This window comes from Seriola dumerili, unplaced genomic scaffold (assembly GCF_002260705.1).
Source record: "Seriola dumerili isolate Sdu_G_001 unplaced genomic scaffold, Sdu_1.0 BDQW01000449.1, whole genome shotgun sequence".
NCBI lineage: Eukaryota > Metazoa > Chordata > Actinopteri > Carangiformes > Carangidae > Seriola > Seriola dumerili.
Genome location: NW_019174704.1, coordinates 3,417,706 through 3,440,289, shown reverse-complemented (window position 1 = coordinate 3,440,289; position 22,584 = coordinate 3,417,706). Strand labels below are relative to the sequence as shown.

The following is a 22,584-nucleotide window of genomic DNA, read 5'->3' as shown; positions in this document are numbered from 1 at the left end:
TATGACGTTTTTATGCCTTACTATACTATGACGTTTTTTGACATTTTTATGCCCTACTATACTATGACGTCTTTTAACGTTTTTATGCCTTACTATATTATGACGTCTTTAATGTTTTTATGCCTTGCTATACTATGACGTTTTTATATCTTACTATACAATGTCATTTTTTATGCCTTACTATACTATGACATTTTTTGACATTTTTATGCCTTACTATACTGTGATGTTTTTTGACGTTTTTATGCCTTGCTATACTATGACGTTTTTTAACGTTTTTATGCCTTGCTATACTATGACGTTTTTTGACATTTTTATGCCCTACTATACTATGACGTTTTTTAATGTTTTTATGCCTTACTATATTATGACGTTTTTATGCCTTACTATACTATGATGTTTTTGCAGTTTTTATGCCTTACTATACTATGACGTTTTTATGCCTTACTATACTATGACGTTTCTTAATGTTTTTATACCTTGCTATACTATGATGTTTTTATGCCTTACTATACTATGATGTTTTTTGACGTTTTTATGCCTTACTATACTATGATGTTTTTTGACATTTTTATGCCTTACTATACTATGACGTTTTTAATGTTTTTATGCCTTAGTATACTATGACTTTTTTATACCTTACTATACAATGATGTTTATTGTCGTTTTTATGCCTTACTATACTATGACGTTTTTATGACTTACTATAATAAGACGTTTTTTAACGTTTTTATGCCTTGCTATACTATTACGTTTTTATGCGTTAATATGCCATGATGTTTTTATGCCTTACTATACTATGATGTTTTTTGACGTTTTTATGCTTGCTATACTATGACGTTTTTAATCCTTTCTTTTCTTTGAACGTTTTTAACCGTTTTNATGTTTTTATGCCTTACTATACTATGATGTTTTTTGACGTTTTTATGCTTGCTATACTATGACGTTTTTATGCCTTACTATACTATGATGTTTTTATGCCTTACTATACTATGATTTTTTTTTTATGTTTTTTTGCCTTGCTATACTATGACGTTTTTATGCCTTACTATACTATGATGTTTCTTGCAGTTTTTATGCCTTGCTATACTATGACGTTTTTATGCCTTACTATACTCTGACGTTTATTAACGTTTTTATACCTTGCTATATTGTGACTTTTTTATGCCTTACTATACAATGACGTTTATTGAAGTTTTTATGCCTTAGTATACTATGACGTTTTTAACGTTTTTATACCTTGCTATACTATGACGTTTTTATAACTTACTATACAATGTCATTTTATATGCCTTACTATACTATGACGTTTTTTGACATTTTTATGCCTTACTATATTATGACGTTTTTTGACATTTTTATGCCTTACTATATTATGCCGTTTTTTAATGTTTTTATGCCTTACTATATTATGACGTTTTTATGCCTTACTATACTATGATGTTTTTTGACATTTTTATGCCCTACTATACTATGACGTCTTTTAACGTTTTTATGCCTTACTATATTATGACGTCTTTAATATTTTTATGCCTTAGTATACTATGACTTTTTTATACCTTATTATACAATGACGTTTATTGACGTTTTTATGCCTTACTATACTATGATGTTTTTAACGTTTTTATACCTTGCTATACTATGACGTTTTAATAACTTACTATACAATGTCATTTTTTATGCTCTACTATACTATGACATTTTTTGACATTTTTATGCTTTGCTATACTATGACGTTTTTATGCCTTACTATACTATGACGTTTCTTAATGTTTTTATATCTTGCTATACTATAATGTTTTTATGCCTTACTATACTATGACGTTTCTTAATGTTTTTATATCTTGCTATACTATAATGTTTTTATGCCTTACTATATTATGACGTTTTTATGCCTTACTATATACGACGTTTGTTAACGTTTTTATGCCATGATATACTATGACGTTTTTATGCCTTACTATATACGACGTTTGTTAACGTTTTTATGCCATGATATACTATGACGTTTTTATGCCTTACTATATACGACGTTTGTTAACGTTTTTATGCCATGATATACTATGACGTTTTTATGCCTTACTATATACGACGTTTGTTAACGTTTTTATGCCATGATATACTATGACGTTTTTATGCCTTACTATATACGACGTTTGTTAACGTTTTTATGCCATGATATACTATGACGTTTTTATGCCTTACTATATACGACGTTTGTTAACGTTTTTATGCCATGATATACTATGACGTTTTTATGCCTTACTATATACGACGTTTGTTAACGTTTTTATGCCATGATATACTATGACGTTTTTATGCCTTACTATATACGACGTTTGTTAACGTTTTTATGCCATGATATACTATGACGTTTTTATGCCTTACTATATACGACGTTTGTTAACGTTTTTATGCCATGATATACTATGACGTTTTTATGCCTTACTATATACGACGTTTGTTAACGTTTTTATGCCATGATATACTATGACGTTTTTATGCCTTACTATATACGACGTTTGTTAACGTTTTTATGCCATGATATACTATGACGTTTTTATGCCTTACTATATACGACGTTTGTTAACGTTTTTATGCCATGATATACTATGACGTTTTTATGCCTTACTATATACGACGTTTGTTAACGTTTTTATGCCATGATATACTATGACGTTTTTATGCCTTACTATATACGACGTTTGTTAACGTTTTTATGCCATGATATACTATGACGTTTTTATGCCTTACTATATACGACGTTTGTTAACGTTTTTATGCCATGATATACTATGACGTTTTTATGCCTTACTATATACGACGTTTGTTAACGTTTTTATGCCATGATATACTATGACGTTTTTATGCCTTACTATATACGACGTTTGTTAACGTTTTTATGCCATGATATACTATGACGTTTTTATGCCTTACTATATACGACGTTTGTTAACGTTTTTATGCCATGATATACTATGACGTTTTTATGCCTTACTATATACGACGTTTGTTAACGTTTTTATGCCATGATATACTATGACGTTTTTATGCCTTACTATATACGACGTTTGTTAACGTTTTTATGCCATGATATACTATGACGTTTTTATGCCTTACTATATACGACGTTTGTTAACGTTTTTATGCCATGATATACTATGACGTTTTTATGCCTTACTATATACGACGTTTGTTAACGTTTTTATGCCATGATATACTATGACGTTTTTATGCCTTACTATATACGACGTTTGTTAACGTTTTTATGCCATGATATACTATGACGTTTTTATGCCTTACTATATACGACGTTTGTTAACGTTTTTATGCCATGATATACTATGACGTTTTTATGCCTTACTATATACGACGTTTGTTAACGTTTTTATGCCATGATATACTATGACGTTTTTATGCCTTACTATATACGACGTTTGTTAACGTTTTTATGCCATGATATACTATGACGTTTTTATGCCTTACTATATACGACGTTTGTTAACGTTTTTATGCCATGATATACTATGACGTTTTTATGCCTTACTATATACGACGTTTGTTAACGTTTTTATGCCATGATATACTATGACGTTTTTATGCCTTACTATATACGACGTTTGTTAACGTTTTTATGCCATGATATACTATGACGTTTTTATGCCTTACTATATACGACGTTTGTTAACGTTTTTATGCCATGATATACTATGACGTTTTTATGCCTTACTATATACGACGTTTGTTAACGTTTTTATGCCATGATATACTATGACGTTTTTATGCCTTACTATATACGACGTTTGTTAACGTTTTTATGCCATGATATACTATGACGTTTTTATGCCTTACTATATACGACGTTTGTTAACGTTTTTATGCCATGATATACTATGACGTTTTTATGCCTTACTATATACGACGTTTGTTAACGTTTTTATGCCATGATATACTATGACGTTTTTATGCCTTACTATATACGACGTTTGTTAACGTTTTTATGCCATGATATACTATGACGTTTTTATGCCTTACTATATACGACGTTTGTTAACGTTTTTATGCCATGATATACTATGACGTTTTTATGCCTTACTATATACGACGTTTGTTAACGTTTTTATGCCATGATATACTATGACGTTTTTATGCCTTACTATATACGACGTTTGTTAACGTTTTTATGCCATGATATACTATGACGTTTTTATGCCTTACTATATACGACGTTTGTTAACGTTTTTATGCCATGATATACTATGACGTTTTTATGCCTTACTATATACGACGTTTGTTAACGTTTTTATGCCATGATATACTATGACGTTTTTATGCCTTACTATATACGACGTTTGTTAACGTTTTTATGCCATGATATACTATGACGTTTTTATGCCTTACTATATACGACGTTTGTTAACGTTTTTATGCCATGATATACTATGACGTTTTTATGCCTTACTATATACGACGTTTGTTAACGTTTTTATGCCATGATATACTATGACGTTTTTATGCCTTACTATATACGACGTTTGTTAACGTTTTTATGCCATGATATACTATGACGTTTTTATGCCTTACTATATACGACGTTTGTTAACGTTTTTATGCCATGATATACTATGACGTTTTTATGCCTTACTATATACGACGTTTGTTAACGTTTTTATGCCATGATATACTATGACGTTTTTATGCCTTACTATATACGACGTTTGTTAACGTTTTTATGCCATGATATACTATGACGTTTTTATGCCTTACTATATACGACGTTTGTTAACGTTTTTATGCCATGATATACTATGACGTTTTTATGCCTTACTATATACGACGTTTGTTAACGTTTTTATGCCATGATATACTATGACGTTTTTATGCCTTACTATATACGACGTTTGTTAACGTTTTTATGCCATGATATACTATGACGTTTTTATGCCTTACTATATACGACGTTTGTTAACGTTTTTATGCCATGATATACTATGACGTTTTTATGCCTTACTATATACGACGTTTGTTAACGTTTTTATGCCATGATATACTATGACGTTTTTATGCCTTACTATATACGACGTTTGTTAACGTTTTTATGCCATGATATACTATGACGTTTTTATGCCTTACTATATACGACGTTTTTTAACGTTTTTATGCCATGATATACTATGACGTTTTTATGCCTTACTATACTATGACGTTTATTAACGTTTTTATACCTTGCTATACTATGATGTTTTTATGCCTTACTATACTATGTTGTTTTTTGATGTTTTTATGCCTTACTATACTATGACATATTTATGCCTTACTATATTATGACGTTTTTTGACATTTTTATGCCTTACTATACTATGCCGTTTTTTTAACGTTTTTATCCCTTACTATATTATGACGTTTTTATTCCTTACTATGCTATGACGTTTTTAATGTTTTTATGCCTTGGTATACTATGACGTTTTTATGCCTTACTATACAATGTCGTTTATTGACATTTTTATGCCTTACTATACTATGACGTTTTTTGACGTTTTTATGCCTTCCTGTATTATGACGTTTATACCTTACAGTACTATGACTTTTTTTTTACGTTTTTATGCCTTGCTACACTATGACTTTTTTAAGCCTTACTATACAATGACGTTTATTGATGTTTTTATGCCTTACTATACTATGACGTTTTTTAACGTTTTTATACCTTGCTATACTACGACGTTTTTATGACTTACTATAATATTTACCTTACAATACTATGACATTTTTTTTTTACGTTTTTATGCCTTACTATATTATGACATTTTTATGCCTTACTATACTTTGACGTTTTTTGACATTTTTATGCCTTGCTATACTATGACGTTTCTTAATGTTTTTATGCCTTGCTATAGTATGACGTTTATACCTTACTATACTATGACGTTTTTAACTTTTTTATGCCTTACTATACTATGATGTTTTTTGACGTTTTTATGCCTTGCTATACTATGACGTTTCTTAATGTTTTTATACCTTGCTATACTATGATGTTTTTATGCCTTACTATACTATGACGTTTATACCTTACAATACTATGACATTTTTTTTAACGTTTTTATGCCTTACTATATTATGACATTTTTATGCCTTACTATACTTTGACGTTTTATGACATTTTTATGCCTTACTATACTATGACGTTTATTAACGTTTTTATACCTTGCTATACTATGACGTTTTTATGACTTACTATAATAAGACGTCTTTTAATGTTTTTATACCTTGCTATACTATGACGTTTATACCTTGCTATACTATGACGTTTTTAACTTTTTTATGCCTTACTATACTATGACGTTTTTTGACGTTTTTATGCCTTGCTATACTATGACGTTTCTTAATGTTTTTATACCTTGCTATAGTATGATGTTTTTATACCTTACTATACTATGACGTTTTTTGCAGTTTTTATGCCTTGCTATACTATGACGTTTTTATGCTTTACTATACTATGACGTTTCTTAACGTTTTTATACATTGCTATACTATGATGTTTTTATGCCTTACTATACTATGACGTTTTTATGTCTTACTATATCATGATGTTTTTTGACATTTTTATGCCTTACTATACTATGACGTTTTTATGTCTTACTATATCATGATGTTTTTTGACATTTTTATGCCTTACTATAATATTCCATTTTTTAACGTTTTTATGCCTTACTATATTATGACATTTTTATGCCTTACTATACTTTGACGTTTTATGACATTTTTATGCCTTACTATAATATGACGTTTTTTTATGCCTTACTATATTATGACGTTTTTATGCCTTACTATACAATGACGTTTATCGACGTTTTTATGCCTTACTATACTATGACGTTTATTAACGTTTTTATACCTTGCTATACTATGACGTTTTTATGACTTACTATAATAAGACGTCTTTTAATGTTTTTATACCTTGCTATACTATGACGTTTATACCTTGCTATACTATGACGTTTTTAACTTTTTTATGCCTTACTATACTATGACGTTTTTTGACGTTTTTATGCCTTGCTATACTATGACGTTTCTTAATGTTTTTATACCTTGCTATAGTATGATGTTTTTATACCTTACTATACTATGACGTTTTTTGCAGTTTTTATGCCTTGCTATACTATGACGTTTTTATGCTTTACTATACTATGACGTTTCTTAACGTTTTTATACATTGCTATACTATGATGTTTTTATGCCTCACTATACTATGATGTTTTTTGACGTTTTTATGCCTTACTATACTATGACGTTTTTATGTCTTACTATATCATGATGTTTTTTGACATTTTTATGCCTTACTATAATATGCCATTTTTTGACGTTTTTATGCCTTACTATATTATGATGTTTTTTGACATTTTTATGCCTTACTATACTATGACGTTTTTATGTCTTACTATATCATGATGTTTTTTGACATTTTTATGCCTTACTATAATATTCCATTTTTTAACGTTTTTATGCCTTACTATATTATGACGTTTTTATGCCTTACTATACAATGACGTTTTTTGACATTTTCATGCCTTACTATACTATGACATTTTTTAACGTTTTAATGCTTTACTATACTATGACGTTTTTTGATGTTTTTATGCCTCACTATACTATGATGTTTTTTAACGTTTTTATGCCTTACTATATTATGACATCTTTATGCCTTACTATACTATGATGTTTTTTGACGTTTTTATGCCTTGCTATACTATGACGTTTCTTAATGTTTTTATGCCTTGCTATACTATGATATTTTTATGCCTTACTATACTATGACGTTTTTATGCCTTGCTATACTATGATGTTTATACCTTACTATACTATGACGTTTCTCAACATTTTTATGTCTTACTATACTATGACATTTTTTTTACGTTTTATGCCTTACTATACAATGACGTTTTTTAACGTTTTTATGCCTTGCTATACTATGACGTTTTTAACGTTTTTATGCCTTGCTATACTATGACGTTTTTATGCCTTACTATACTATGACGTTTATTAACGTTTTTATACCTTGCTATACTATGATGTTTTTATGCCTTACTATACTATGATGTTTTTTGACGTTTTTATGCCTTCCTATACTAAGACGTTTTTATGACTTACTATACTAAGATGTTTTATGCTTTACTATACTTTGAAGTTTTTTCAACGTTTTTATGCCTTACTATACTATGACTTTTTTTTAACGTTTTCATGCCTTGCTATACTATGACGTTTTTATACCTTGCTATACTATGACGTTTATATGCCTTACTATACTAAGACGTTGTTTAACGTTTTTATGCCTTGCTATACTATGACGTTTTTTGATGTTTTTATGCTTTGCTATACTATGACATTTTTATGCCTTACTATACTATGACGTTTTTTAACGGCGGCAGAGAGAGGGGGAATGACATGCAGCTAAGGGCTGTCCGATGCAGGACTCGAACCGGGGCCAACTGCAGGGAGGACTGTAGCCTCTGCACATGGGGCGGATGCTCAACCAACTGCTACTCGACGCCCCTTTAATGTTTTTATACCTTGCTATACTATGACGTTTCTTAATGTTTTTATAACTTGCTATAGTATGATGTTTTTATACCTTACTATACTATGACGTTTTTTGCAGTTTTTATGCCTTGCTATACTATGACGTTTTTATGCTTTACTATACTATGACGTTTCTTAACGTTTTTATACATTGCTATACTATGATGTTTTTATGCCTCACTATACTATGATGTTTTTTGACGTTTTTATGCCTTACTATACTATGACGTTTTTATGTCTTACTATATCATGATGTTTTTTGACATTTTTATGCCTTACTATAATATGCCATTTTTTAACGTTTTTATGCCTTACTATACTATGACGTTTTTTTAACGTTTTTATGCCTTAATATACTATGAGATTTTCCGACTTTTTTATGCCTTGCTATACTATGATGTTTTTATGATTTACTATACTAAGACATTTTATGCCTTACTATCCTATGACAATATTTGATGTTTTTATGCCTTATTAGAATATGACGTATTTTGACGTTTATATGCCTTATTAGAATATGATGTATTTTGACGTTTTTATGCCTTACTATACTTTGATGTTTTCATACCTCACTTTCCAGTCTGTGTCGAATTTACATGTTCTCCCTGTGGCTTTGTGGGTTCTTTCCAGGTATTCTGGCTTCTTCCCACAGTCCAAAGACATGCACATTATGTTAATTGGCTCTAATGCCTTACTATACTATGACTTTTTTACGCCTTACTATACTGAGGCTTTTTATGCCTTAATATACTATGACTTATGACATACATATGACATACATGTACCTATATCAAGAGTGATGTTACCATATGCGTAACCTATAAGAGGATATATTATTATGACACATATACATACTCTGGATATATGAAGATATAAGTTCATAACATACATAAAATACTCATGTAAAATGCAACTTTCTTAAAACAACTTACTTATACAAATTCTATATGTTTTCTATATGATTTTCTTAATAATTTCTAATCAAATTTAAAAATACATGTCTATCTTTTATATTGACATATATAATATGAACATATACTGACAGGCTTTGGGATGGATATATATGTATTTAACATATCTCTCTCTATGAACAGATATACTAAAATACATGTTTATATTAACTAGATTTTACATATATATCAATATATGATATTGTTTCAATTACTAACAGGTTTCATATGTAACTTTTACCAATATAGGCTATTTTAAATACATATATGATTTTACCTCATATGTACATATATTTCATACATGGAAATTCCACACATGTACATATATTACATTTGCGTATAGGCATTCCTGAATGTAAATTCCGATCTTATATTTAAATAAACTGTTTGGTTGACAGCATTAAAAAGTTAATCTTTTTATTTTTGGCGGGATGGTGGGGGTGCTGCATCTCTACCAATTTTGAGGCCAAACCTATGCCCTTGATACAGATACCACCCTCATGTCAGGCTAGCTGTTTTCTTTTGTTTCCCGTTTTGTGCTAAGTTAAGCCAACTGGCTGCTGGCTATAGTTTCATATCAAACAAGACAGATGAGTATGATATCAGTCCTTTCATCTGATTTTCGGGGCAAAAAGTGGTAAAAAAGTATATTCCCAAAAATGTTAGACCATCAAATCATTTTAATTGGATATTATAAAAAAAAAAGGTCATGTAAGTAAATGTTAAGTACACCACTAATGCTCATTGTCAGCAAACAGGCAGGTTTACTCTTAAGTTCACTTTTCTCTGAATGGAATCCTGAAACGACAGCTGCATGTAAAAAATCTGATTCTATAATTCAGTAACACTAGAAGTTTGTGAATACAAGCTTTTGATAATTAAATCCATGTATATCACAAATACAAGTCTGCATTTTAATTTATAGAAAAGGCAAATAAATGTAAGTTGTATGAATCTGAAAATGAATGACAGTATTCTGTATAATGTCTCAAAATCTATCAATCCACTAAGATTCATCACTTAAATTTATGGCTCTTCATCTTAATCAAGTATGCTTACAGTGGAAATTATAGATTTGAGCCTGATGGTGTGTGAAGATGTGTGAAGATGTCTGTGCATGTGTAAATGGTTACCTCTCTGTCTGGTTTATGTGGTTTCATCAGCTCCACAACCTGTCCTCTCCTGACCAGGATGACCTGGGAGTCTCCCAGCCAGGCCACATACAGCGTCTGGCCCCGCAGGAACGTCACCACACCTGTTGTGCCACAACGCAGGTTCTGCCAAAAACAGGCGCATGTTACAGTATCCAGCTCACAGCAAGCAACAGCTGCACTACTTCATACAGGAATGGTGTCCCTGTTTTACTGGATCCAAGTAATCAACTTACTAAAATTCAAGCAAAAAATGTATCACCACTAGTTAAAGATATATTCTAGTCATTCAATCTGCATCTTAATCCTTAATAATGTAGAAATGGGCTGTAAATGTGTGAGCACCTGGATGGTAGAGAAACTGGATTGGGAGGAACGGCCTGCCCAATGTGAACCCGACTTCTGTCATGGATTGGCCATCACAAACACCATGTTTGAGCATAGGGTCGTTCATAACTATAGTTGATATCAGAACACCTTCGCCCTAACTTTGTGCTCTTATCTTCAGGTCTTGAAGTCTCAGTGGAGAGGAACAGAGCTATCAACTGATCACCACCTGGTAGTGAGTTGGATTAATTGGCGCAGGAGACTGCCAGAAAGACCTAACAGACCCAAATGTGTAGTGAGGGTGAACTGGGACCTGGCTGAGGCCCCAGTCTGCAAGGTCTTTAACCTTCACCTCCAGAAGAACGTCTCATGCATCCCAGGTTAAGTGAGGGACATGGAATCTGAGTGGGCCATGTTCAAAGCCAGCTACTGGGAGCTGGGTCAGAACATTGATGGCGTGTGTCGTGCAGCAACCTGAGAACCATGGGGGAGGGAGGCCATCAGGCTGAGGGAGGAGGTCCTTCAGGCTTGGTTGGCACAGAGGTCTCCTTAAGCCACAGATGGGTACCAGCAGGCCAGAAGGGCTATGGACATGATGGTCGCAGACACAAAAACCTGGGTGTGGGAGTTTGGGGGAACAATGAAGCAGGAGTTTTTAGTTGGCCTCACGAACATTCTGGCAAACCATCAAATGAGTTAAGAAGGGAATGCAGTGGCCAAAATGTGTTCAGCAGCAGGGGAGAAGAAACTGCTGAACCCTTGAAGCCAACTAACATGTCCTCTATGCTGAAGGCGCTGAACATTGATGGCCTATGTTAGCTGACACGCTTCTTCAATGTCGCATGCAGGTCAGGGACAGTAGCTTTGGACTGGCAGACCAGGGTGGTAGTTCCTGAGATGTTCAGCCTTTATATCACAGAAATAAGAGCTGTATCCGTATTCTCAGCAAGAAGTTGAACATGTTTCCAGTTGGTGTTGGCCTCCACTAGGGTTTTCCCTTGTCACCTATCTTATCTGAGGTTTTCACAGAAAGGATTTCAAGGCAAAGTCAGGGGGAGGAAAGTGTCCGGTTTGGGGACCTCAGAATGGCCTTGCTGCTTTTTGCAAACAACGTGGTTCTTTTGGCTTCATCAGGCCGTGACCTCTGGCAGGCATTTGGGGTTGTTTGTAGCTGAGTGTGAAGCAGCTGGGATGAGAGTCAGCACTTCCAAGTCTGAGGCCATGGTTCTCTGCCAGAAAACTGTGAATTGCTCCCTTCGGGTTAGGAGCGAGTTGCTGCCCCAAGGAGTTTAAGATCTCAGGGTGTTGCTCATGATTGAGGGTTAAAATGGAGCACGAGATTGACAGGTGGACTGGTGCAGTGTCAGCAGTAACGCATACATTGTACTGGACTGTTTTGGTGAAGAGGGAGCTCAGCCAGAAGGCATAGCTTTTGATTTACCAGTCAGTCTATGTTCCAACCTTCACCTGTGGTCATGAGCTTTAGGTAGTGTCCAAAAGAAATGAGTTTCCTCTGTCAGGTGGTTAGACTCATCCTTAGAGACAGGCTAAGGAGCTCAGACAGGCACATCCAACTGGTAGAAGGACTCACGGTATACCCACAACACGCTGGATAGATTATGTAGCTCATCTTTCCTGGGAACACCTTGTGATCTCTCAGGCTGGAAAATGTTACTGGCAATGTCTGGATTACTTTGCTTAACCTGCTGCCACCATGATCTAACTCCAGATAAGCAGCAGAAAATGGATGGATTGATGTGGTAGTACATGTAGTAGTAGTAGTAGTAGTAGTAGAGGGCTACTAGTAGTGATAACATCAACAGTAGGAGAGATAGAAGAGTAATATAAGTAGTACTAATAGTATTAGTTTACATTAGTAAACAAATACAATTCAGTTACCATGACAGATTATTACTTTGCGTCATCAACAGGTTTACACTGGTACTATATTTCTTAATAATATTAAAGGCTTTGGCTCTTTGCACATGTGGTTACCTCTCGTGAGGCCTTCTTCACAAAGCGTTCGTCGGTGAGTTTGAAGGCCCTGCAGAGTGCCTCGCCGGGGTCCTGGCTGAAAGATTCCTGACGAACTAAGTTGACGTGGAGGTGATTGGCAGCATAAATGGCAGCGTCAACACCGCCATGACCATCAAACACGGCAAAGAAAGCCTGTTCTTCCTGATCCTGAGAGACAATACATATCAGTTAGTGGACACGGTGAAGAGGACACAGTAAATTTAACAGCTCCTTGCATTGAAAGTAGCATAATAGCTGCTGATTGTACAATGGTGACTTTAATGCATTGATATCCTGACAATTGGAGATTGACTGACAAAAACACCCCACTAACCAGTTTTATCGATGTACGATAAGATTTATGTTTCAATATAATATAATATAATAAGACATAATACGTCTCATACAAATATAAATATTACTAGACCTGCAGGTAGGTACACTGGGGTCGGGACACATGGACCAACATTGGTTGTAGCAATCACTTGGATGAATTTCTGTCAAATTAGTTCACTTAAAATAACCAAGTCAGAACTGAACAGAAAGGCTACTTTAGTAGGGGAGCTTAAGAATTTCCTTGTTTATCATATGCAAGACTTTAAGATGATTAGAAAGAACTTGAGAAATCTCGTTTAGAAGAGGGTGATAGTGAGTTTTATGGATATGGACGAAACCAAGTTACAATGATGCAAGTACTCGTAATTGTGCTGGTAAATCTTCATGGGAGCTCTAGTTTTTGTTTAACTTTAAAACCTTACAGTTTCTTATAGCAACTGCTGTAATGAATTGAGCTTTTAGATTATGGACAGCAAATCCCAAGAATACATTTCATTTTTTACAAAGACAGATGAAACTTTACAGGAGTGACAGGAGCTAGTGGAACAGAGCTATTAGCACTAAGCACGGAAACCTTTTCGCTTTCTTTCCAATTGTTAATGTTATTGTTATAGTTACCACAACACTACCTGAAAAATATCAGAATCTGAGAAACCATCAGGAGACCAGCCACCATGTTGGGAAGACAGATTGAAAGCATCAGTCGCCACTGTGGTGGTCTGGTCTCACCGAGGTCTGATAATGATCTGCTTTTGCATGGGACGTGGGGGAGTTGTTGAAGTCTACCTGAACATTGAAGAGTGTGTTGAAGTCTGGGATGATGACATGCTTATCCTCCATCTTACGCCTCATGTTCTTGATGGCGTGGATGGAAGTTTCATAGTATGGCTGTGGGCGGCGGCGGAAGGGAAACTCCTTCAGCCAGAGGCAGCACATCTCAAACAGTCTGTTAAACACCACCCGGGCCAGCTTCACAGACTCCATCTCTAACACAAAAACACACAAAGAATCAGATGTGCTTCTTTATTGAACATATGCTAACTAGGTCATATTGTGTCAGTCACTTATATTGGTTTGCTTACGTTGCTATTCAGTGTAGTTTCCAGTGGGGACTGAGCAGTAGAGGGCACATACTCTTCCCTGCCAGCAAGAGCCAGCTTCAGAGTTCAGGTTTTGAGAGTTTATGAGTTTAAAATAACACTCCACCATAATCTATCTTTTGAACATCAAACACCCCCTGTGCAGGCTTCAAAGGTGGCTCTGAAAACTTTGTAACTTGCTGCTTTCTTAAGGTTTAAGGGTGGTCTGTTTGGATTCAGAGCAGTTACAATGAATGTCATTGGTGACCCAGAGTAATGGCAAAGAGAGCGAGCGAGAGACAGAGCGAGAGAGAGACAGAGAGAGAGAAAACACATCAAAACTTCTTGCAGTATAATCTCGCTCGGTTGTTGTTCAGAGTCTGTGGCCATCTGCTCTGCCTATGATACGACGCTGACGTTACTGCTTTATGCAAGATTTGATCAGCTGTTTTGAAACAACATTTCCATCTTCGGAGATAGATGCCAGAAAAGTATTCCATCAAAGTTAATGCACAAACCACATTTAAGTATAGTATAAATTATAAATTTCTCACTTTTGGTTTCAAATTTTTTCTCAAGAGAAAACACAGGCCAATATATGTAGCAGACAAAAAAAGCTATTTAATTTCACTTGGACACTGTGAGTGCTGTAAGAATTTTAAGGCAACTCAGATAAATGTGCCAACTAAAACTGTAAAAGTCTCGGTTTAATTTTTCTGCTGTGTCAAAAATCGAACTGTGAAAAGTCCCCATGCCCAGTGGAAATTATGCCGTTGTGGATAGTAAAAGCCCCAAGGATGTGTTATACTTTTTCAGAAAGGCAGATGAAAGAAACCTTCATTGAGATATTGCACTGGGTTACAGAAGTGAGTGGAACAGAGCTGAGCCCAGAGGTGCCATCAAGGCGGCAGCTCTCGGTTATAACCAAGACACAGACTGTGAGTGCATGGGCTTGACCTACTAATGATTGCTGCAGGTAAAATAGTCTATCCTGTCTTTGCCATTGACTTGTCTCTCACTCTGCTGCTGTGAGAAACACACAGAGCTATAGTGTCCCATTTCCTCCCCTCATTCTCACCCCTCCTCCTTCTAAAAGTACATACACGTCAAGCACTGTCCCAAAACTGAACTTCACCATGTGAACTGGCTGTTCAGCCCCTCCCCACTCATGCTCCCAATGGAGATATTTTAGCACGTCATCTGACATCAAGGTCTACCCATAACACCTTGCAAACAGCTGAAGGAAAGAAAAAAAAAACAGCAGAGTGCAGTGAGGCATCATGAAACAAGATGTGATCGGCTGTTACACAACATGAGAAGTTCTTACTTTGAGATGGCACACAGTGTGGAACAGTTTGAGCTTCAATGCAAGTCGATCAAAATTAAAACACGTCACACAACCAGTTGAAAATCTTAGTGAAATGGTAAATAAAACACGGTGTACTGCTAACGAGCTGAAGTTAAAAAAATTAAATCATTCAAGAGTTGAGTGATTTAATTTTAATACAACATTTGAAAAACAGCAAAGATTTAAACAGTTTTCAGTTACATTTTCAGCTACTGATGATGTCTAAGTGTCAGTTAACCCTCTGAAGTCTATTATATATACATACATACATACATATACATATTCTATCTACAGTGACATACCTTAATTTATATATCATGTGGAGACAAGCTCAGTGAACCAGATGAAAACTCTGCATGCACAATGTATAATTTATATCTGTAGACTATAACACATTTTGTGATGTTTTAAAACTATGTTAAAAAAATTAAAATCTTCACTAATTAATAGCCATACTCTAATTTTCAATGAAAAAGCCACAAAAACGAGTTGGGATAAAATCATGTTACATATAAATAGACTGTATTACAGTTTTATTTCTCACATTTTTCTGCTGTATTTGTGTGTACGAATAGTGAAACAATATTTTTTACGACCTTGAACTGTTCTATAATAATATTTAGAGTGATTATCACTGAACAGTGACACATTTGGGTTGCTGGCAGCTTAGTTAAATTGACAGTCAGACAAAGGACACCATGCATGTGAGGTGAGGACAGTTTAAAAGCTGCTAAATGATGACAAAAACCACTACACAGAAAGTCAGCAAAAACAACCTATACTCCAGAGGGTTAAGTTATAATTTATATTTCTCTGTGGAAAGTTACATCCCCTGAATTTGACTGATCCTACAGGATAAGACTGGCACTATTCTATATTTTTGTTACTGTTACAAATCCCATGAAAAGACCAAAGTCAACCATAAATTAGCCTGTCAATACTTCCTGACTTCCTTTCCCTGTCTGTGACACTCAGCCCAAAACCCACTGATTACAACTGAAGACATAAATCTTTAAAGACGGGTGCCAAATTCATTTGTAAAAAAAAAAAAGAAACACATCAGGCAACTGTAATTTTTGGCAAATGTAACTCAAACAGGAGGAAATTGAAAATTTGTTGGGCACTATTTTCAGCAGTGAATTAATACACATTTGGTGCTCTTGTGGGTATTTCCAGCATGTGAGAGTTAGAATAAACAACAGTTCATCACTATGAGTGACCGCTTTCAGATTACACGTAATCCTTTGATCAACTATTAATATAAAAATACAGATTAGTGCAGCTTTAAAAGATGACTGCTGAATAAATTTCTATATCCTTGAATGTTGTATTTTCTGTAATAACTTCTGCCAATTCAACATTATCTAATTCTTCTGTCTATATCCATTTAATATTTAGTATAGTTGATGTGTTTGTAATATACACATTAAGAAAGCATTGCTGATTCTGATATTATACTACCACTGTGATTCAAGTATGTTTAGACAAAGCCTGAAGGCCATTTTAATGAAACTCTATTGGCGCATGGTGGATGTAGTATATCCTGGTTTATAGCTGTGAGTATGCTTTCTGCCCTCTAGCGGTCAAATACCACTTAATGCAGATTTGCGGGGGAGAACTGGGACAAAGCCCTGGTGGTTACATGCCTGTGAGTGTGTGTGAGTGTGTGTGAGTGAGTGTGTGTGTGTGTGTGTGTGTGTGTGAGTGTGTGTGTGTGAGTGTGTGTGTGTGAGTGTGTGTGTGTGAGTGTGTGTGTGTGAGTGTGTGTGTGTGAGTGTGTGTGTGTGAGTGTGTGTGTGTGTGTGTGTGTGTGTGCGTGTGTGTGCGCGCGCGCGTGTGTGTGTGTGTGCATGCGTGCATGTGTATGGGATGAAGTGAGAGCGAGACCTAATTTCTCTGTACCTCTGTGTGTGTGTGTATGTTTGAGTGAGTGTGTTTGAGAGAGAGAGGGTGCAGTCTCACAGGCCCACCCTGAGAACTCACGTGGTAGTGGGTCAGCTCCATCTTCTACGGCCTTAATCAGGTGGTGGATGGAGAGGTCAGCCTTCACAACGCTGTCTGCTGTGGCTCTGGCCAGGGCTGCAGCCAGGGAGCACGGGCAGTTACTGTGGTGAGGAGAGACGACACTGTTATGAATGGGTCAGAAATGAAAATCGTGTTACAATAATCTGCTGTGGAGATCAACAGTGTCGTCTATGCATAGATAGACTGTAAGTCCACAATATCAATATGCTGAATGAAAGAAACACCAAACTCATGGTTTTGCTATTCTTATATAAACACAAAGGTATACAATTACCAAACCATATACTGTATACCGTAAACCAAAATATATAGATTCGATTTTGACCTGATGATGGCGCTAGATGAAAAGTCAGGGGTCACCAACGTTATTACAATTCATCCTGAGAGAGAGTTGAATGTATATGACAAATTTCATGGCAATCCATCAAGTACTTGTAAACACATTTCCCTCAAAACTGCAAATGTGAAGCAAAGTCATTAGGATACATCATCTGGAAACCATGACCTTTGACCCTCTGGTGGTACTCAATTAAAACTCTGAGGATCCCCAGAGCCAGTGTGCTTTATCTTCAGGAGACCATGGATATCTATAATATGATAATAATAGTGATAATAACTTTATTTATATAGTACCTTTTAAAAACAGGGTTTACAAAGTGCTTTGGCAAATGAATCAAAAATGGTCAAAAGCAGGACAGACATAGGGTAGAGTTACAGAAGGAGGGCAAACAATATGATTCAGTATAAATAAGAACAGTTAGAAGGAGCAGATGCTGTATAGACACACACACACACACACACACACACACACACACACACACACACACACACTACAATCACACAATGCACACACACACAATCTACAATCTGTACTGTATCCGTACAAAATTTCATGGCAATCCATACAATAATTGTCAAGCTATTTCAGTCAACAGCTGAACAATGGACATTGCCTTGAGCAATACTGCACTACAGGATGGGCAAAAACAAAAATCAGCAGATATATGATCAGGTTTTTAAGAGTATTTGCCTCGAACAGTGTTAAAATGATGTAACAGCTCTGTTTGAGTGTCGCGGTAGATCGCTACATCTGGCCAGAGCTGTGTGTGCATCTGTGCCAGAGGAGGAGTGTCTGCTCTTAAGGTTAAGGTGCGGTAGGAAGCAGGAGGAGGAGGAGGAGGAGGAGGAGGAGGAGGAGGAGGAAGAGGGGGTCGTTTGAAGGACTGAAGTCCTGCTGTACATGAGTCACCGGGATAACTAGGCCACCTCCAGATGCAGGTAACCATGGTAACCCAACTTCTGGATGCTCTCCATCACACTCAAATTAAGTTAAATCTGAACTGAACTGATGTTCACTTAATGGCGTCTTAATTCAGGAGTGAGGGCCAAAGCCTGCTTTAGTGGAAAAGCATTATTAAAAATCAATCAAATTATTTATTCCTGTCTGTCCTGGACAAATATGATCTGATGATGTGCAGCCAGTCCAATCCTTTATTCTTTATACATGTCCAATGCTAAAAGATTTACCCATTGAACACTTTAATATCTTTCTGGACTTTTTTTCTTAATAATTTAATTTATACAACCACACATGTACCCCATAGAGCTCATATTAATTTAAAATGTACCTGTGTGGCAGCTGAAATGTGGAGTCCAACAATAACATGCTAGATACAGTAGTAAGACGCTGCACACTTGAAACTGTTTAATTTACCTAAATGAATGAACTGGGGATGGCTGAGTACAACATAGGGACATATTCTACAATTAAATACTGCACATTAAGTGTGAAAGCACCTCTGTGGCTTTTATGTTAAATTACATGGTTTTAATCAATGAAAAGCCAAACGCTGGTTCATTTCATTGTAAAACTGCTTTTGGTTTTTATGGTTCACGTGCAGCAGGTCTAACCCTTTGTGCATTGTGTTGTATAATGGGCGAGAGGAAGTCTGCTACTTGTGCAACACTTTATTGAACAATACAATTATAACTTTAGAGAAACATTGACAGGACTGCAGTTGCATAAATTCTCTCTGTGTTCCTCTTCCTAGAGAAAAAGACAGAAACAAAGGGAATAAAAAAGAGGACATAAAGCTACAAAGTGCAAGTTCATAAAATAAAACAATGACTAAACTTTCTGTTAAAACAAGGAACATCCCGGTTTTTAGAAAAGTATAGAAGTTGTACATGGAAACATATTTATTCCCCTAAAAACTAAGTAGCAGCCTTTTAGGAAGCACAGGAAAAATACGTTTTATTCTGTACACTTCAAAATAAAAGTCTCATCTGAATTCAAATAGGACTTTACAGGATTTTGTAATGTCTGAATTATAATTTAGCACAACATACAGAGAACACAGAGTAAAAACTTTATTTTTTCCCTCACATATAATTACTTTTTTTTGTTGTTTTTATTTGTTGTGTACATTTATTTCCTAGCACACCATATTTCCCTTGGAATGAAACTTGCCATGTAAATAGTGTTGCTTTGCTTTTACTGACAAACCGACAACCGCAAACTGTAGTTCAGTTCTCATATCTATAGTTAGAATTTGCCTCTCTTCTCTTCTCTTCTCTTCTCTTCTCTTCTCTTCTCTGCTAATACGTCTGCGTGGTGGAAAAAAATTAAAACAGTAGGGACCATTTCTCTCTCCATGGCAACAACAGAAACTACAAATAACTTTACTGACGATCATCTCACAGAAATAGTTAAACAAATTACTCATTTCCATCCCGACACTGGACAGAGTATATCCACACAATTTCATGTATTTTATCCACATCATGGCAAGCCTAATCTCTGCACTCAGAAATAAAGAGTCAGTCAGTGATGGACAGTAAGACCCAATTTATTGGTATTAATATGCAATCTAGCTGATGACATTTGATCACAGGCTTTTTTTGATATTATTTTGATATTTGGTATTTTTGTTTTAAAATTTGGTAAAAAAAATTTGGTTAAAATAACAAACAAACCAACAGCTCCACAGTAACACGTTTAGCATGTTAGCTCACTGTGGGTGCTAATATGAAGGAAAAGTAAAGAGCGCCCAAGAAGTCATCTCCATCTGCCCTCAATGTCTACAGACCAGTCGCTGAAAGTCCTGGATTGACTGGTTTTGGCCTGTGACAGCCTTCAGGTGACACCTCTCTGGGCTTCCTGCAGTTTTCCTGTCGCCCTCAGGTTGAAGTCGACAACAGCGTCATTTACCTGCCTCGGCGGCACTGTGAGAATCATGTTCTTTGATTTCTCCAGTGCCCTTTCACGCAATCCAGCCCGTCCTGCTGAGAGAGAACCTCCAGAAGATGCAGGTAGAAGTCTTCACAACCTCCGGGATTACTGACTACCCGACACACAGAGAGGCCACAGTTTGTGCAGCTGCTGGGATGCGTGTCTGAACAGTTGTTTAGCAGCACACGAGCACCGCAAGGGACCACCTCTCACCTATCCGATTCACCCTGTACACCTCTGATTGTCAGCACAACTCTGAGTCCTGTCATCTGCAGAGGTTCTCAGATGACTCCACTGGGTGTGTCAGTGGTGGATAGGATGCAGAGCACAGAGACCTGGTGGACTGCTACGTGGTGTAGAGTGGCATTTGTGGATTTTAGGAGGACTGGAAGTTAAACATCGTTCTACAAAAGAAAGTGGAGGTGGAGGTGGAGGAGGGATACAGATACGTTGAAATCACAGAGGCTGTTTACAGGAAGGGACAGAACAGATTCGGCTTCTTGATCTATCTAATAGAAATGGCTGAGGAGGTTGACTACAGACCTTTTCTTCCCTGAAAATGAGGACTGGGACCTGTTTTACAAAAACTTGCAACATGCAAGTAGCTATTTGCAACATGAGATCATTCGTTTTTGGGTTAATTTTGACATGTTTCATTAATCAAAAGAAACATGCGAGAGTCCTGGAGAACTTTGACATAATTTGCAACTTGTAAGTGACAATCATTTGTTAAGTAGGACACTGTCACCACAGCAATACTCGCAAACCACTTTTGTGAAGTGGGCCCCAACGGGTCAGCAGTTGGTTGTTACTTGTTTTTTTACCTGATTTTCTTCATGTGTATTGTGTTGTGTTGTAGTTAGTTGGAAGTCTGCTGTTCAATGATTTTAAAGATGGAAAATTTTAGTTGTGACTTGCAGCAGTATATCAGGTTTATTCTTATGCCTACTGATGTCGTTATTCAGATTCACATTGAGGTTTATCTGGACCAGGAATACGTGTATCCGGTCTTATAATTCCTCTCCTCCCTTAGAAACTTCTCTTTCATCAGGTCCTTGATTTTGTTCTCAAACTGGGTCAAGGGCTACAAGCATCAGGAACAGAGTAGTTAAAGCATGCCCCCATAAAGCAGTAACCATAGTAACCTCCTGTATAAACGTCTCCTTGAAAAATGTGGCAGCTGTATTGGTGAAATATCTTGTTCTACTTCTTGAAAGGGCTCTGTCAAGACAAATTATGTAACAACTCTGCATGCACTGAATTGTCACATCACAGCACGACCCTGAATGAAAGGGCGGCGTTTTCTCCAGACGGGGCTGGTGTCGATCTGAATGCATATGAAGCCTTGTATTACTTTCCCCATCTCATATACTGGAATTGCAATAAGAAAGGATCTCTTCAGTCACTGTGAATAGACGAGCTATTTCAATGTACACACAGCATGGGTATGTGAGCATTGCTTTAATCTATCCCTTAGGTTTAGGCCCAAAGTACATTTCTTATCTCCTGTTATGAAAGATCGTCTGGGACACGTCTGTTACTGTTT

The 22,584-nt window shown here is 35.8% G+C and overlaps 1 protein-coding gene across 1 annotated transcript in view; it reads right to left on the bottom strand.

Moving 5' to 3' along the window:
- Nucleotides 1-22,584, bottom strand: part of ppm1e (protein phosphatase, Mg2+/Mn2+ dependent 1E) — a 55,233-nt gene that overhangs the window by 8,469 nt on the left and 24,180 nt on the right. Inside the window, exons 2-6 of the mRNA XM_022762674.1 lie at nucleotides 17,782-17,886; nucleotides 17,428-17,470; nucleotides 14,141-14,338; nucleotides 12,998-13,186; nucleotides 10,658-10,801 (exon numbers count right to left, since the gene is read on the bottom strand). Coding sequence (XP_022618395.1) covers nucleotides 10,658-10,801; nucleotides 12,998-13,186; nucleotides 14,141-14,338; nucleotides 17,428-17,470; nucleotides 17,782-17,886 — 679 coding nt within the window. The remainder of the gene's footprint in view (nucleotides 1-10,657; nucleotides 10,802-12,997; nucleotides 13,187-14,140; nucleotides 14,339-17,427; nucleotides 17,471-17,781; nucleotides 17,887-22,584) is intronic.